Source organism: Sander vitreus, chromosome 3 (assembly GCF_031162955.1).
Source record: "Sander vitreus isolate 19-12246 chromosome 3, sanVit1, whole genome shotgun sequence".
Classification (NCBI taxonomy): Eukaryota; Metazoa; Chordata; class Actinopteri; order Perciformes; family Percidae; genus Sander; species Sander vitreus.
In genome coordinates this window covers 12,908,256-12,927,252 of record NC_135857.1, presented here as the reverse complement: position 1 = coordinate 12,927,252, position 18,997 = coordinate 12,908,256, and the positions used below count along the sequence as shown (strand labels likewise).

Sequence of the window (18,997 nt, the reverse complement as noted above, 5' to 3'; positions counted from 1 at the left end):
AATACAATATAATAAAGTTTTAACATTTTACCAGATATGTGCATCTTTAATCGTTAGAAACGCAGGTTCATTCAGCATCTCCATAGCATTCACTGAACATGTTTAACTCTATTTTGACCAATCATACCACACTGTTGGTCACATGCAAAAACTGGGTCACTGTCATTAAAAGTGATTGACACAGGCGCCCGGATAGCTCACTTGGTAGAGCAGGCGCCCATATATAGAGGCTTGACGCCGACCTGCGGCCCTTTGCTGCATGTCATTCTCTCCCCCCCGCCCGACACAGTGTTGTCTCAACACAGGAGATCCAAATGGCGGACATTACAGTATAGACTATCGATTTGTCTGTACTGTAATGTCATGCAACAACATCTAGTAATATAATTTAATTAATTAAAATATAAGTAATAAATAATTTGATAGTGCTATAGATCACTGCCAATATTTAGTGCGCTGTCAATTCTACTATATGTACTCTATACATTACTGTATATGTGCTACAAGTGCATTGGGTTCATCTTTTTATACCAAGGCCCCAGTAGTGTAGCAGCTGCATAAAATGCAGGTTTTTAGCAGGGTCACAGACTCCGGTTGACCCATTAACACTAATGACTGGGACAAGTTTTTCCTAGATGCTTACTTCAGTGTGACATGAGTGTCAGATGAAGGGCTAGAAAAGCATAGAAAGTCTGGAACTCTCATGCCCCCTTTTCTGATTAGCATGTTGTTGACTTGCATTAGGGCTGGGGGGGGGGGCGGCGGCGGAGCAGAGAGCGGTCAGGGCAGACATATTTAATGCTTGTGAAGTAATGGGGCTGAATCAGCAGATAGCTCCACTGGGAGCCATTAGTCCAGACATGTGTCATTAACCCTTTCCCTGGCCCGAGCTCCACCCCCGCCCACCCCCACTCCACTCAGAGCGGGCCATGAAGACCAAAGCACTGTTTCAGGTAGTGCAGATAGATAGAGGGGGAAGGGGTAAACGAATGGCATAGATACACATTTCCATTTTCTCCTTTAACTTTATCTAGTATTTTCCCTGCTCCCCGCTCACTCTCTGTATTTCTCTTTTTCAGTGCTTTGTTTTCAAGATAGCTTTGCTTATTCTGTGCATGTCGTTTCAGTCAGTATTTTATATACCAGGTAAAATAAGGGTGTTTGATGAAGTTAAAGTTGTGCTCCACTAAAAATCCCATCTATGTAATATACTCACACCTTATAGCCTTTAAAGGTGGATGTAAAAGGAGGAGTATATCGGCTGTGGTCTGCATCTTGTCACTTACAATAGATTCTAATAATGATGATCAATGAAAATGTCCACAGAAACTTCTTATACCACTTCAGCAGCAAATGCACATCTTTGCTACCCAGCTGCATGTGCAATATGTTCCAAACACTCATATTTTGGCCGGAATATGTCTAAATACACAGGTTCCATTTGTAGTTGGATAATGTAGTGCAAGGTACAAACTTGATACTTTTACTTTTTTATACTTTCTTTCTGCCATGAAAAGATGTCATTATTGGAATGCTGTTCGGTGGAAAGGACAAAACTTTCAACTTTCAGCAGCCACCTTTTCAAGCCTACAGGGAATGAGTATTTCATAATAAATAGACGGGTGGAGGAATACTTTAATTGTGGGGTGATATTTTTTTTTTTAAAAAGAAAAGAAAAAAAGGCAAGAAAGAGTTAGTTGTACCTATATAGAGAGGAGGACATTTTTTTACATAACCTTTTTGCAGGCCTCCCCATGTTGGCTGAGGCTGCAGGGCAACAATAGAAAGAAGGGGCAGGCCCGCAACACCTGCCAGTCTTAATGGTAAACATATGTTGAGAAATGCAGGAGGAAGGGAGGAGGGAGAGGGCAAGCACTCTCCTTAAAGAGGCTCTAAATAGGCTGTGTGTTCGTAGATTGGCTGTGTTTTTTGGTTGCGTGCATGCTTATGTGTGTGTGCAAATTTATTTCAGGTTTATTTAACAAGGACAATGCACACTAATAATACATATAAAAATGGAAAATGTGCCAGAATTAGCCAAAAGGCTATTTTACATCTGCTGTCCCTGGACAGATCGTACAATGTCACACCTAAAAAGATAAAAGGATTATAGTAGTACATACAGGTTTAGCCCAATACAAGTAAAATTGACTATACATGTAAAATAAAAAAGAAATGACAAGATCAGCATATAGACAAAAACAGTTGGTCAATATCAACATCAACACCAACACACACATACACACACACAAGCCAAACTGTCAGTCCATGTAACAGACAATCTCATAGGCATAGTACAAGTGGCACAAACAGGCAGTTGTCTGCAGAACTGTCAGCATGTCTGCGTGGGCCTCTGGTAGCAGGGCCGTTTCTGAACATTTTGGGGCCCTAAGCAACATTTTGCACTGAGGACCCCCCCAAACCACCCCCGCCACCCCCCTGGCCATGGCCTCAATGTCATCAGTCATTACAACATAACAACCCTGAATTAAAATGAATCACTTGGCATACTTTATTTTCTATATTATATGGTGGCACACTGGATGGAGGATGAGTGGGTTGTGGTTGGTAAAGATAAAGAAAATGTATAATTAAATCACTGTATGAAATCAATTACTGTACAATACTAATAATATGTATATTGTAGGAGCCATTTGACCTGTTTTGGTTAATCTGTTATTTTTCTGTATCCTGCCATCTGGTGGCTAAATTTGTTATGGCTTTCTTAATTAGTAGATCAAGGTGGCATCATGGTGTTACTACAGTATTAATGTTGGATCATGCCAAATTTTATTGTTGTGTGTCAAAACATCCACATGCTGCAAGCCAGGGTCTGTGTTTGTGTGGATCATCACTTTGGTCTGCCCCTGAAACAAAACCAAAAATCTGGATAGTAACACAAATATGGTGAAGGATGGTAGAGCAGCGTTATTACATTATTCTGTGCAGTACTACTGCATCCCACAGGGTCATTTTACCAATTCAGCACTCCAGGGTTTGTCACCTACATGCAACCAACGTCTGTGCGTCTGAGTCACATTAACACACACATGTCAACACACACAGGATGCATGTGTGGGTGTTTTGCTTGGTGCTCAAAGTGATCATCGTAAGTGTTAAACTACCAGCCTTGGTCTCCTGCCACGTCCTTGACACAAGTATAAGTGTGTGTGTGTGTGTGTGTTTCTGTCTGAATTGTAGTGTGTACCTAGACGGGCATGCACAGCCATACATTGCTGCTATATGTACATACGTAGTCTGTGTGTATAAGCTCATTGTACATTTGAGAGGTCTCCCCCTCTCTCCCACAGAGCTCAGCTGAGAACTACACGTCATGTCTGCCACCTTTTCTCTGGCCACAAAGCTGCCCATTATGGATAGACAGGGTTCAGTGACCAGAGAGTGGACTCCAGCTACATGAAGGCCTAGACCCACCTTTCATAGCCCCTCCTAAAGCTTCATTTTGGCCTTTATAGACTCTTTCTGCTTGTCTGCTTGCTCTTTCGTCTTGCTGTATAATATCTTACTAATCTTGAATCACCTTCCAGCCTTGTCTGGTAGCGTTTTCAGTTCAGTTCCACTGCTTTTGGCTGCAATAAAGCCAGTTGCCAAATCTACTGCCACTGACTAATTCACCTCCTCCTGCTGCTGCTCTCCCGTTTCCCTGTCTCCTCCATTTCTCCTATCGTTGTAATAATCCATTCTCATCCATTTTTTTTTTTTTTGGTGAATTTTTTTTGGGCTTTTCTGCCTTTATTTGATAGCTAGCTAGGTGAGAAAGGAGCGAGAGGGGGGGAAGACATGCAGGAAATCATCACAGGTCGGATTTGAACCCTGGTCCTCTGCGTCGAGGCATAAAGCTCTCAGTATATGTGCGCCTGCTCTACCCACTGAGCCAACCCGGCCACAGCCTCACATCTTTTTAAATAAATCTGAAAACACTAGTCTGGTTTTGTAGTGTAAAAGAGAAATAAATAGCATTTCCAGAATGATTACATATGTCTGCTTAGACACTGTCAACTACTATGTAGCAGAAATGTGCTTATTATAGATGCCGAATGCCGATTACACAATACAGGTGTTGTCAATGGTAAGTGGACTGCATTTATATAGCGTCTTTATACCTTACCGGACAAAACGCTTTACAATTTGCCTCTCATTCACCCATTCACACACACATACAGATGAGCTGCCATGTAGATGCTGGCCTGCCCATTAGGGGCAACTTGGGGTTTAGTGTCTTGCTCAAGGACACTTTAACAAGCGGACAGGAGGCCAACCTTGTGATTAAAGGACGACCCACTCTACCTCCTGAGCCACAGCCGCCCCTATAAGACAATATTGCTGACATAAAATAGTTATTTGATCAACGGTCTCAATGTAGTCACAAATTGTGTTTGGCTACACTGAAACATCAGTTACAGAGAGTTAGATGGGAATAAATCAGAAGTTCAACATGCTAAAACCAAGCAACGTAACTAGGATGTGCTTGTCCTATGTTTACAAGATGATTATCTTATCTTTGTATTTTTTATTGAAGAACTAAATGATGCAGTTTTTCTCCTGACCAGTTTCTTGTTAGGCAGAACATCTGAACTCTTCACCAGTAAGGAGAGAGGGAACAAATGAAAGAAAGGTGAATCAAAGAAGGAGAGATGCAGGGATTTTGTATGCTGCTCTGGAAAAGGTTTTCGTGTCCCAGGTTTCTCCTCTGTTGGCCCAGTCCTTCCATCTCAGGAGAGCTATAGGAATTCCCCTGTGTCCCATAGACAGACACTGGCTGACAACTCTGACAAGCCAGGGGATTTTCACCTCTTTTACACACACACACACACACACACACACACACACACACACACACACACACACACACACACACACACACACACACACACACACACACACACACACCTTCAAAACAGACATTGGACACTCATGAAAGGGAAAAACAAGTGAACATACTTATTTCTTCCTGTCTACACACACATTCATTACTCTGATGTAGTGTGATCCTATTTTCTTCCATTCTTACAATTACTATTTTTAATCTGTCTTCATCTCATCTATACTTTATCTCATACACACATGCACAAACAACATAAACACAGACACGCATGTACTGCACACACACACAAAGACAACCCCGCTTCCAACACATACACACACACACACACACACACACACACACACACACACACACACACACTAGAAAGAGTCAAATGGCTCAATGTGTTAAAAGCATTAGGTAAGCCTGGATCCAGCTGTGCTCCTCTAGCCAATATCATATGTCCTACTTCATTACAGTCTGGTGTATACATTCAGCTCTATATCTGACCCTCCATCTATCTATCCCTCTCTCCTCCATTCCTATCCTCTCCTTTCCCCCTGGAGTGCTTTAACACAGAGCGGGCCATCTCAAGATGTTAGCTGAAGAATAGATGAGATCTATCAGCTTTGGAAAAGAGAAAAAATAATCTACATGTAAAGAATATATGTTAAAGAAAGGCAGACTAATTCCTGTTTCAGGATTTATAAGTAAGGAAGCGTGGAGCTGCAAAAACCAAAGTGAGAATTCAGGGAAAAGAAGGTAAATAGCAATTAATTTCACATTAACAAACTGTCTCCTGTCCGCATGACTGTACAGCTCTTGTTTTTTCCCGCAACTATTTTGGGTCCTGATATGACATTAACTGCTGGGAGGGTGCTGACCAAAACCAGCTGAACTGTGTGTGTATAAGGAAGACAGATCAGGAAGAGGGAGAGAGATCCAAGCAGCGGGCCTGTAACCTGTAGCCTGCCGACTGTTACCTCACACCACACCTCACATCCTGCAGCTGCATGTGTATGAGGCAGCGGACACACTGAGGCCTTTTCTCCAAACTTCACCGCAGCACTTGGCCTGCTGCACCACACTTGTCTCCATCGCAGGCAGCGCTAGGCTAACATTAGCACTTTTCTCCCTTCGTAAGCAGTTTACTATGTGAATGCATGTATTTGTATGAAAGATCACAGCTGACTCAGATCAGTCAGCCACTTGCGCTTAAGGCATGAGTGAGGTCAGAGGGCCAGGGTAGGATGAGAAACGTTGACAGTGGTGGTGGTGGGTGGGGGTATTTGGTGAGACAGTCGGCAGTAGTTATAACAGAAAGATTTCAGTAGTGCACAGTGGACCACAACAGATGATATTTGGAGGAGATAGAAACTTATTTAGTGTACCTTACTCTGCTAATCAGAAAACCGCTTAACTGCTGGTGGATCCAGACTGTCTGAACTGATTTGTGTTGTTTTTTTGTAGTAATACTCTACAGAAGACTTGAGGGACAGGAGTGTGGAAAGGCAGTAGAGAGATGGAAAAAGTACTGGAAACAGAAAAAAAATATAAAGGGATTACATAGAGAAAAGGGAAAAAAAGAAAAAAAAATGTGAGAGGTGTTCTTGTCTTAGCTACTGTAAAGGGATGCATATTTCTTGGTTGTGTCTTTCACCATCACTGACTGTCATCAACAGTGCAGAGTCTGGCTGATGCAGCACAGCAGACATGGAGAAAACATGCTCCTCTTTCTATTACTTTGTCTGTTAGTCCCTGTCCCCACTAAGCTCTACCTCTTTTTAAACCTTTTCTTATAAAAAGAAGGGAGAGGTCTTGTTAATCAGTTTTTGGCTTCAGTTTGTGGGCTTGTATATAACCCCCCCCCTCCCGTGTATGTAATAGATGAGGATAGCAGAGCGTATGTTTACGAGCGCGAGTGCTGGACTTGGCAGGGCTGAGCGCTACTTTAGTGTCTCACAGTTCATCACAGCTCAATGACTGACTGACTGGGCCCCTGTCTTTCTAGCAGAGTTTACATTATGTGCATACGCACTCACTCATACACAAATCCTGACTCTCACAGCTTCTCTTCTCTAAACTTCTCAATGTTTAAGCTGCCCCCCAGGTAATTGTTTAAGATTGTAGATAAATATCTGTAGCCATTAACCATATATTGTTCTCTATCGCCCATCTCTTTCCCCTTGCCCCTCCCTCCAGTGGTCCTATGCGTTGGAGAAGCCCAACACAGGCAGTGTGTTCAGCTTGGCCTGGTCTGCAGACGGCACCCAGCTGGCTGGGGCCTGCGGCAACGGGCATGTCATCTTTGCCCATGTGGTGGAGCAGCATTGGGAGTGGAAGAACTTTGTGATCACCCTTACCAAGAGGAGAACCATGCAGGTAGAAAGAGAGCCACACACACATTCACGTCTATGCTTTAACCTTAGAGAAAATCAATTAAGTCTTGTCTCCGAACTCAGTGACTCATGACTGTCATTGTGAAGTTTTAGTTTATTTGATGAAACGAGGAGTGATACAAGACTGATAATATACAAAGCAATAACAGAAACAGAAAGAACAAAAATACATTATTAGTAAATCTCAGCGAAACAAACCGCACAGTTATATGCTTAAAGAATCACGCTGGAAGCCCATCTCGATTCCTGGTCCGTCATAAAAGTCATGGTTTTACACATTAAAGGTGTCTTTTAAGGGTTTTCAAACAATTATTACTGAAAATCAGTGTGTCTGTGAGGAAAGATAATGGATGTTACTGTATGTCAGCATAGCAAGAGAATCGAAAAGTACTGCAATGGCATGGGCAGACCGTCAAGAGGGGAGTGAATATGCTATGCAGAGGAGCAAATGCTTCACTACAGTAGGACCCTCCCAGTGTGCCAGTGTGCGGCCCCTTGCGATGACAATCACAAGCCTGTCTAGCTGCCTCTCTCGCTCCCCCAGTCTCTACTGTTTAAAGTCATGCTTACCACAAGGTAGCGTTTACATGCGGTTAACACACCCAAATGTACATATACATACACACTTGTATACTTTCAGACAGGGATACACACGCACACCTACAGAAATGTCTGGTCACGCACATGCATGCGTGCCAACACACATGCACTCATTTGCCATAGACATCTTCACCAAGTGCAGTTTGTGTAAACCAAACAAAGTTGGGTCATCAGCCATTTATTTTCAGCCTTGCAGGCACTTTTCTGTCTCCCTCCTCCCCCTCTCCTCCTCGCAGTCCTTTTTAAAAGTGCACATCTGCCAGTGGTTTGTGAATCAGCCAGCTAAATTTACCACCTTGCGGTCAAATGTTTTTTATTCCTGGTTGTGTTGCATGTAAATTTGGCGTGCTGGAGGGAGCAGATGAGGAAGATTTGTAAAGCTGTAAAAATAACCCCACCTTTCACCTGGTGCTGGAAAAGGCCTTTTCATTCATTCACAGAGAGAGCTGAAGGGAAGTATTTATCTATGCAGGTGAAAAAAGGAGTAGAAACCACCGCACGCACACACTTGAAACAGTAAAAACTGCTTTCTCCGACCACAGTTGCCCTACATATACTTGGACATACTGGAGACTGTTTCCAGTATATAATAAGAAAAAATACAGTCTAATGCGTATGTGACTGTGTTCACCCCTCTGTTGGTGAAGCCAGTGTCTCCCTTTTGTTGTTTGTCTTTAAATGTAAAGTGTTTGTTCAGTAGTTTAAAATGTATTCCCGTTCAGTCAGTCAGTCAGTTTTTTTTCAACCCTCCGCTCATTTCCTGTTTTTTCTCAGGTGAGGAACGTGATGAACGATGCAGTGGACGCACTGGAGTTTCGAGATAGAGTCATCAAAACCTCTCTGGCATACGGTCACCTAGTGGTTGCCACTTCCCTCCAGTGCTATGTCTACAAGTCAGTAGCCCACTCCTTCTTTGCTTGTCTCCTGTGGTCCCCTATTCACACTGGACTGAACATTCTCATCTTGTCTCATTTACATGCTCATCTTTTACATCTATTGGCCAAATCCTGAGGATAATCTTCAGATCCAACTGAAATATACCGAGAGTCCATGCTGTGTAGCTAGATAAGCCTCTGGTCAAAGAATGATCTACAACTGCCTCTTACTAAAATGCTGATTCTTATTAGGTTAATGTTATCAGATGACCTCTGTGTAAGTTTAAAAAAAAGGGTAGGTTCATCATGTCATTTTTTTTACTTTTACACATCATGCACTTGGCAGGATTAAGAACACAGACTGCCTCAGCACTTTTTTACAAATGACAGGAGGACTGCTTAAAGTCTATTCAAAGTCTGTGTCAGGGCATTTTTTTGTTCAACTACATTTCTTTAATTATCATTTGTGTCAGTATGTTTCTATCACTGTACTCTTCATGCTCTATCTGTATATTTATCCCCTCTTAATTTCATTGACATTTTTTTTCATAACTCTTTGCCATTATTGTCAGATTTAGCACTTTGTTATTAGATGGCTGCGTTTTCACAGATTTAGCTGTTTGTGTTTGTGCCAGCTCAAGAAACTGGAACACTCCCCTCATCTTTGACCTGAAGGAGGGAACAGTGAGCCTCATCCTGCAAGCAGAAAAGTGAGTCTCTCTATTCTCTATTCAGAACAGGCTGTTGGATTGTCTATCCGCTTCTCTAATGCTTCATTGCTCCACCCAGCACAGGGTCTGTACTCTAGATTAGCCAGCCCTGTCATACAGTAAGACTGAGAGTGAAACCACTGGAGGAAATTGAATTAGTATGGAGTAGCTTTTGTTAAATAGATTACTGGGCATTCTGAAATCACAGTTGAGTTGGATGAGTCTTGCCGTGTAAGTCAATGCTGTGTTAATGTGCATGACATGTCTAAATGATCTGCTTGTGTCAGTTGATTAACTGACTCTTTAAGACTCTTTAACATCTATCATATATCCTTACTGTTCCCCTTCTTCCCTCTCCATGCCATCCCACCTGCAAATTAATTATATATATATACACACACACACACACACACACACACACACACACACACGGTACACTTACTCCGCTCTTATCTACTGTATTCTGCTGTCTCCCCCACCCAGACATTTTCTGCTAGTGGATGGAGCAGGGTTGTATATATTCTCATACGAGGGTCGATTGATATCCTCCCCCAAGTTCCCGGGTATGAGAGCTGACATCCTAAATGCCCAGGGTGTCTCCGTTAGTAACGACACCATCGCCATCCGAGACAAGAGTGATGAAAAAGGTGAGGTGGCTGCTGTCACCACTAACATTCCAGTATATAAATAAGATGGACTGTGCATTTACGAAAGCTTGTTCTCTTGACCCTCTCCTCACCAGTCATCCTTCTCTTTGACGGCCTGACCGGGAAAGCCCTTGGCGATGGCAAGCCGTTGACTCACAAGGTGGGTAATCCTTTGCCCGTATATTTATTCAAGTGTTTCATCAACAAGGAAGTGCTCCGATCCCATTGTTTTGTCTTATTACTTCCTGTCTACATCGGAAGTGGGAAAGTGTCGCATTGTGTAGATTGATATGCTGTTCGGCATCACCTTGCACTTACATTATAGCATATGTCTGACCAGTTTCATGCTTTAATATAGAGCATGAAGGACTGACAGAGCTGGAAGAAAATGAAAGACTTTCTGCTACAACATTCACTGCTAATTAGATCAGTTCTACGGCACAGCGCTGGGATCAGCTGGTCATGTTACTGTTGTAAAAAAAGTCATGGTGACTGGTCCGAATGTGCTAGTGTATTGTGTTTTATTATGCGTTTATAACAATATGAAATTATCACAAGCTGCATGAGTGTTAGTATAATATTTCGTCATGCACAGTGAAGACTCATTTGGTTAGTTACGCTATAGTCTATATCGATGACGTTCCACTTCCAGGATTGTTCAGGTGCTGCCAGAAATTTCGCTGGCCCTTTTTTTAGGCCGGATGTCCATAACCTACCACTTTCTTTGTGTTGGCATTCTAAACTCCGGTGGATTTATGAGGACTATGGTTAACTGCTTTTCAGATCTCTGCAGGTTAAATCCAGACGGCTAGCGAGACTATCTGTCCAATCAGAGTTTTCTGTCGCACGACTAAAACAACCTTTGAACGTACACGTTTCACCAAAACAAGTTCCTTTCCGAGGCTATTTTGCAGCGGCACCGTTGCTCTGTAGGGCGCCCAAGACGATTGTGATTGGTTTAAAGACATGTCAAATAAACCAGAGCATGTTTTTCTCCCATCCCGGAATGCTGTGTGGACTAGCCAGACCCTCCTCCGCAGCGCTGTGGAGGAAGGTCTGGCAAAGCGAGATTAGTTACACTATTACACATAGCCCAGGCATTTATCACATGGACTCATTATTGTGGAGAAAGCTAATTATTTCAAATAATATTTTCAATACAATATGTATTATATATTTGTACATAGTTGGGTGAAAGATGTTTAACAATCAGATTCAACAAAGTAAATGTCAGCTGGTCGTTTGTGAAGAATGTAATAAATGTGTAAACTGATAAGGTGGCATTAGAGCTCAACACACACTAAACTAGTTACTAACAAACATAATTTTTCACCAAAATTGGCTTCTTTTATTTTTAATCCAATATCTGTGGTGGTGTCAGGCCATATGACCTCCTCAAAATTGTGGACCTTTTGTATTTGCTATAGCCAACAATAGCATTTTTCCCTAAATGTGTACACTATAATACTTGAGCTAGCTAGAACCCGCCTGCACTATAAGATTGATGCTGCTCTTTATTTTACATGTCTTCTACATAAATCCTCTGATGAGGATGCTGACATTTTGCCTGTTACCTTTAAGCTTTAGCTAAAGGTAGTGGCTAATTGTTTTGCCATGATGATTCAACAGGCCACATTTCAACTAAATAGACTAAGGGGGAACAGTCTTTTCAGAGTGAGCGTCTGCGCAAAAGAATATACTAACCCATATCCAGAAGGGAGAGAGACAATAAAGACACAGGAAGAGAATGGGGGAAGGGCTTTGGAGTCAAACTAAGAGGGAAAGAGACAAAAAGAAGGAAAGAATTAGATGAGAAGGAAAAGAAGTGGAGGTAACAGTAGTTACTGTTTGTCAGCATGGTTTTGTCTGCCAGTAGTCCACAGCTCCAAGACGCTGCACTGAAGCCAGCTGGCTGTGGCCAAAAACACACACACACACACACACACACACACACACACACACACACACACACACACACACACACACACACACACACACACACACATTTGCTCACACACAAGTTCAGACACACACTCAATGTCTCTCTATCTCCCTCATATACGCACACACACTTGGCAGAAAATTCTGTTGGGTCACGGTACAAACCGCTCTCTCCCTTTTCCTTTCTTTTCCTGATCTTTTGTCATCCCTCCATCATTCACTCAACTGTTCCCTCTTACCTTTGTGCTTGTGTGTGTGTGTCATTATTCATATGTAGCTGGAGGTGGTGGAGATAGCTCTGGACCAGTGTGGCCCATCCACTGAAAGGAAGATTGCCCTGATAGACAAGAACCGTGATCTTTACTTGACCTCTGTGCGTCATCTGGGGCGAGAACCAAAAATCTGCAAAATTGGTGAGATAGGGAGGATGGAGGGAACTCACTTGGGAAGATGTGTAGTGACTCTCTTTGGTTTTACACACAAGTGTAGCTAACATTGGATGAACATGATTGTTGTGTGTGTGTGTGTGTGTGTGTGTGTGTGTGTGTGTGTGTGTGTGTGTGCTCCTGTGTGTCCTGTAGGTAGCATGGTTCACAGTATGGCATGGAATGATGCTGCTAACATCCTGTGTGGAATCCAAGACAACCAGTTCACAGTGTGGTACTACCCGAGTGCTGTCTTCACTGACAAGGAACTGCTGCCAAAAACACTGTACATAAAAGATGGCAGGTACACATGTGCAGTCCTTTCCTTTCACTTATATACTGGAATTTTATCATAAACGGATAACACTGTTCACAAGAGATGTTAAAAAAATGTTTACAAAGAGGAGCCAAGAAGAGAGATAGAAGCATTCTCCAGGGCACAACACATAGCCCTTTAGGCACTTTTTTTGCCAGCAGCTGTCAGACTGTACAATGCTTCCTGCCCAGTACAGGAGGAGCTTCAGACAGTACAGGAGGTGCTAAGGCAGAGTGCCTGCACTGTCTTTACAGGCGATCCTGGACTACATTTGTCTCTGCTACAGTAATCTGAACATTTGGTTGCACAGTTTTGTTTTTATTTGTGCTTTATGTTTTGCCTCTCACAGTGGTTTATGGCTTGCTGTTGTTCATTTTTACACTTCCAATGCTGAATCATACTTTTTCCAGACATACATTTGCTTTTAATAGGATCAATTTGTGCAATTGTAGGTTGCTTATGTTCACACAATCTCAGTTTGAGTTTCTATTTTTCAGTTTGGTTTTTCTTTGTTTTGCTTTTACTGTTTTGGTGCTCCAGCAGCTAGATTTGATCATGGAAGTCATTAAAAGTTTTTTTTTATGCAATGTGCATATGGGGAACACCAAGTGGCATATCATCAGTTCAGCTAAATTGCAAATGTGATGGGCTGCCGCAGATTGCCCTTTGTATTAGAAATTCTGACATGCACACATATGCAAACTGGAAAAAACTGCATGGTCAATAAGTAGATTTTTGTATTCTTAATTAGCACAATCCATTATCTTCCACCACATGTTAAAATGTTAACTTAGGTATGACATATAGCATTACCCTTGCCCTATATATATATGTGATTGAAGAGTCAGCCTTTTTTCCCAGATGAGCATTCATATGTTTTCACACAGCCACTATCAATACTTGCTAACAGGCAAACACTGAAAGCTTTCCTTGCTGGCTTTTCTGTGACAGAAAATCTCTGAGGATGTGGTTTAATGTTTTGTTCTAACTCTGATGTGTGTGTGTGTGTTTTTTGTCCCCTTCAAAGTGAGTTCAGCCATGCACCCCATATTCTGAGCTATGTTGGCACCAAGGTGACGTTACGCCAAGGGGACGGTTCACTGGTGTACAGCTGTGTGCCTCCGTACCCAGCCCTCCTGCACGAATACAGCACCTCTGCCCGCTGGGAGGATGCACTGCGCCTCTGCCGCTTCGCCAAGGTAAGATACCAGCATATCTCTGTTAATATGTACTAATTGTGCCAGTGAATAAATGTTCAAGCTGCTGTGACATCATTCAGGTCTTAGTGTATATAGTGTATAGCCATTTCTTTACATGTTAGATACCCAAACAAAATCACACTGTGTATTACTTCTTAGCACAACATTTCTTCTCTTTTCCATTTGTGTTTAGACCAAAAACATAGTGTGACATATCCCGCAGTCCAGGTTTCCTGTGGTGTTTGTCGCATGCATGTATGTATGTATTTACGAAAGAGAGCAAGCCAGAGTCTGAAATGAGAAGGTAGTAAACAGGTTTATGGGACCAGACCAGCAGGCTTTAATTAGCCTTCAATTAGCCTGGTGACACCATTTACCGGATTTAGCCCCCATAGACCTCACTCATAAATACACACTCCACTATATGCACGTGTAAACTCTCCACATGCATGTACACACACACACACACACACACACACACACACGCTGAATGCAGTGTTGGGACTGTGTCTTTGCTTGGGCGATGATGCAATAACCACAACCCTGGAGAAGTGGACAGCTAGTAGCAAGAGGAGGGTGGGACAGAAGGGACGGAGAGAGAGGCAGTGTTTTTAAGAGCTCTTTTTCTCGAACCTCCCCCCTCGACTTCTGGTAAGAGTTTGGTGGCATCACGGCTTTTCCCAGAATCACAGTCGTTGTCAGTAAGCCCTGACCTGATAGGAGTTGACACATATAATAGTTTAGAGCCATTACACAAACAGGCATACATAACGTACAAGAGTGTGACATTCATAATCTTACTATGATACAGACACACCAAAGGAAGATTTTCCAGCAGTGGTTTCTTATTAGAGCGGTTTGTCTTGTCGTGATTGATTTAAGGGGGAATTACAGAGTGGTGACTCCAGTGTAAGTTTGCTCAACTGTTGGCCGATTGGTGGTTAAGGCTTCATTTTAATGAATGCAGCTGCACAGAATAAAGTGGTGACACATTTGTTTAAATTCATTGATCTTGTGTATGGATCTTGTGTTTGTTGTTGTGTGTGTCATGCATGTTTTCCTAATGGCTTGGAGCATGACTACAATGAGGCCTGGCAGGATATGAGCAGGATGTAAAGACACCATCATATCCTATCCCTGGGCGCGCGCACACACACACACACACACACACACACACACACACACACACACACACACACCCCTATAACTATTTTGAATCAGCCATCCCCATCATGCTTTGTTATATTCTTAATCACTGCTAGCTTGAACTGACTTAGCATTTTAAATTAAACATTTAGATCAAGGTTAAATAAAAGTAACACATGTTCAGATGATATTTAGAGTCCTGCAAAGATAGCTTGACTGACTGTCCAGGTCCTTGTGTCAGATGGTGAGATATTGTAAATTAAAGATGCTCACTGCCTCTGCTCCCCACATCTACAGGACCAATCTTTGTGGGCATGTCTTGCTGGTATGGCAATGGCAAACAGGGAGCTGACCACGGCCGAGATGGCCTATGCTGCCATTGGCGAGGTAAGGGCATTAGTTAAGGGCTAATTCAATTGAATTTATAGTCAAATCTTACAACACAAGTACACACACACAATGATTTTGACAGAAGTTAGTCAACGAGACCAATTAAAAAGTATTATATTCACAATCCTCTCCCTCTCTTCTTTCAGTTACCTAGGGTGCAGTACATCAACTTTATAAAGGAGCAGCCATCTAAGGAGTCGTCTTTGGCCCACATGCTGATGTTCAGCGGTCAGGTCCAGGAGGCTGAGGCCACACTGTTACAAGCTGGTCTCATCTACCAGGCCATACGAGTCAGCATTGACCTTTTCAACTGGGAGAGGTACAACTCAGTGTTTGTGTGAAAGTGTGTACAAATGTACAGCTGGAAGGAGAGAGACCGTATAAGTCATTTTGGAGGATGCTTTTCCTCAGCCTCGTAAGGCTCTCACTCAAAATGAGGTTTAAGTGAGAGTTAGGGGGAAGCATGTTTGTCCATACAGGATGGATGTGTATCTGCATCTTGTCATCTTGTATCCAGGGCACTGGAGCTGGCAGTCAAACACAAGACTCATGTGGACACTGTGCTGGCCTATAGAGGGAAATTCCTACAGACATTTGGCAGGAAAGAGACCAATAAGAGATTCCTGCAGTACGCTGAAGGGGTAAGTCAGGACAGCACTGCACTGCATTAATTGATTTGGGGGACAATTACACTGGAAGCCTTTTTAGCAGTCGAGGGTGTCTTGTTCTAATCGTTTCCCTACGCTCTGCTTATACACTCGTGAGTGCCTTCAGTTGCAAAACTCCGAGGGGATAAACACTCAATGTCACTTCAGCTTTTTCTCTGCTGTCCAATCGGAAGAGCCTGCGGAACTAAACCAAAAATGGAGGAAAGCCTAGAAGTTGTTGTTGCTGTCTACTGCCGGAGCTGTTTAATCTTGGAGGAGCTTTAGTGGGGTGTTGCTTACTTAAAAAAAGCCTCACTCTAAACAGGATCAGAAGGGGAAAACTATTAACTATACAAATAACGGATTTTCCATTTTATTTTATGATTAAAACACACCACACGTTTCAGGTATCCAGTGTGATCCCGGCCTTATCATGAAATGTGACTAATTTAGCTGCTTTGCTTTGTCAATCCCATACCGATCAAAGCAAAATACATCTATATATATATATATATATATATAGATATATATATATATATATATATATATATATATATATATCTTATCTAATTACATCTCATCTTGTCTTTCTGTCTCTCTACCAGGTTGAGGTGGACTGGGAGAAAATCCAGGCGAAGATTGAGATGGAGTTGTCTAAAGAGAGAGAGAAAGCTGCTAACGCCTCTTTGAGGAACAGCGTGGCCTCGCGACGTTAATGTTCTCTGAAGCATCCGCTTTGCCGATGAGTTGATTCCCATGTGTTTTTCACATTTGGTGAATATTAAGTGGTTTGGCTCGCCCTCAGAGTAATACAAATTGTCTGTACTTGAGGCATAATGGCTACCATTAGTTACAAGTACATTAACTTCAAGTAAAAACAAATGAGAACATTTGGAGATGTGAAGATTAGTCGGCCATGAAGAATATGACACTTGACTTTAACTCTGACACGACAATATTGTAGCATATGCTGTGAAATGGAAAACATTTGCACAAAACTGTCATTCTGTTACTGTGGGTGGATGATTTGACTTTGGATAAAAGTATCTATATTTCTCAACAACAACACCATAATGGCCTTTCTGTCATATCGGCTTCTCAGTGATTTCAGTGTGTCAAGTTTAAAGTGGATTGTTATCTTCTTCCATTTGTCAAAATCAACCTGAACTACTCAGTCATGCACAAATGTACTGCTCTGATTTTTGTCAGCGATGTTGACTGACACATGACTTTGTGTTTTTATATGGATAGATATTTTTACAGTGTATACACACTAAAAAGAATGTCACTAAATAAAACTGATGGTAAACTGTATATATTGAGCCAAAAATATCCTCTTTCACTTTGCTTTCTCTATTTGTTTGTATTCCTTTAATATCTTGATGCTTCACTTGTTTTAAACAAAGGTCATAGAGTATCTTTGACATGTTTTTTCAGCTTTGCACATGCACCCAGGAGGTATTTCTGGGTGCATGTGTTTTAGAATCCAATATATCTACAGTACGTGCTTCTCTTTGAGTCATTTTTGTATTTCCTTTTCTGCTGAGGTGTGAAACCAACCGCTTGCCATGCAGTTTCACCCCCTGGTTGGCAGAAGGCCAGTACATCAGCGAACCATTATAGCCTATCCATCTCATATAGTGGCCCAGGAGGGACGTATGAGGTAGAAGATCTGTCTCAGGGCTCTCTGAAAAACACTACTAGACCATATAACGATGATGTGGACAGATACTGTAGAAATTGATCCGCATTATCCCCTATACTGTGAGTGGCCACAGATGAAACATCAGAGAAAATGGTAGATGTAGGAAAACCTATCAATGGGTTCATTCTCTCTTGCCGTTGCCTTTTTTTTCTTCTCAGCACCGTGCACTATTAGCTGCTTCTCTCTCTGACTCACTGTCTTTCTCATATTTTACTCCCTGCATCTGCTTTCTCTCGAAGCCTACTCACTGTGTGATACACCATAGTCATCCAGACCAAACGGCACTAATCTATGAAAAGACTTATCAGCGAGGAGTCAGGTTTCACATGCATTACCACTGAGAGAGGCCACACATTGAAAAGTAGAATAGAAATTAATTATGTGTTGTATTCATACTTCCTCTTTCACTATATGATGCACAATGTACCCAATCTCAGTAATGCGACGAGGACTTCTTGCATTTTGATAATGAAAATTATTTATTTATTAATCCTATGTTGTGTATTCTTACCCGATTCTTCACTTTACATTAGGCATTTTGATCCTCATCTGTAGATTAAGAATAGAAACGTCACGTTTAGACTGCCAGTCTTTAGACTTTTGATTCTCAGTGGTAGCTACTGAACAATAAACAGACTATGCAAGTATTTCATACGTTTGAAACTACACAGCACAGAATACCAAATGGAAACTGTACTTGTATTAAACCGCAGAGCTTTATTTCCATATTCAATGACTTGCAAGTTCTCGTATATTAGATTGATGGCCAAACAATTCTGCGCCCTATACACTTCCAAGATATAATGTAGAATTTATTTATTTATTTAAGGAGGATAATGCTCATTGATTTGACCTTTATAGTTTATCCATTATTTGGTCCAGTGAGTCGTAGAACAGGATCTGGCGCTGATTCTACGGTTGCTTGTGTATGTGTGTGTGTGCGTGTGTGTGTGTGTGTGCGTGTGTGCGTGCGCGCACATACAGTACGGTATATGTTCGGATTTATAATGTGGATTTTATGAAAAGAAAATCCACTATGTCACTGTCCTCTCCCTGCCAAGGGATGTCCCAGCTGTATGTTATCTGATTCAAGTTTCATGCTGGGAACTGTAGGTGACTGATTATGCCCAGTGTGCTCCTAAACCCACTGTTACAGCTTAGATATACTGTAG

At 42.0% G+C, this 18,997-nt stretch overlaps 1 protein-coding gene across 2 annotated transcripts in view; it reads left to right on the top strand.

Moving 5' to 3' along the window:
* ift80 (intraflagellar transport 80 homolog (Chlamydomonas)) overlaps positions 1-17,434 on the top strand; it is a 36,732-nt gene extending 19,298 nt beyond the window's left edge. For both annotated transcript variants that reach the window (XM_078246047.1, XM_078246046.1), the window contains 12 exons: positions 7,028-7,207; positions 8,599-8,717; positions 9,335-9,409; positions 9,893-10,056; positions 10,152-10,216; positions 12,275-12,410; positions 12,579-12,726; positions 13,766-13,937; positions 15,381-15,470; positions 15,620-15,792; positions 15,991-16,114; positions 16,726-17,434. In XM_078246047.1, coding sequence (XP_078102173.1) covers positions 7,028-7,207; positions 8,599-8,717; positions 9,335-9,409; positions 9,893-10,056; positions 10,152-10,216; positions 12,275-12,410; positions 12,579-12,726; positions 13,766-13,937; positions 15,381-15,470; positions 15,620-15,792; positions 15,991-16,114; positions 16,726-16,836 — 1,557 coding nt within the window. In that variant the 3' untranslated portion in view covers positions 16,837-17,434. The remainder of the gene's footprint in view (positions 1-7,027; positions 7,208-8,598; positions 8,718-9,334; positions 9,410-9,892; positions 10,057-10,151; positions 10,217-12,274; positions 12,411-12,578; positions 12,727-13,765; positions 13,938-15,380; positions 15,471-15,619; positions 15,793-15,990; positions 16,115-16,725) is intronic.
* Positions 17,435-18,997: the final 1,563 nt, after the last annotated feature.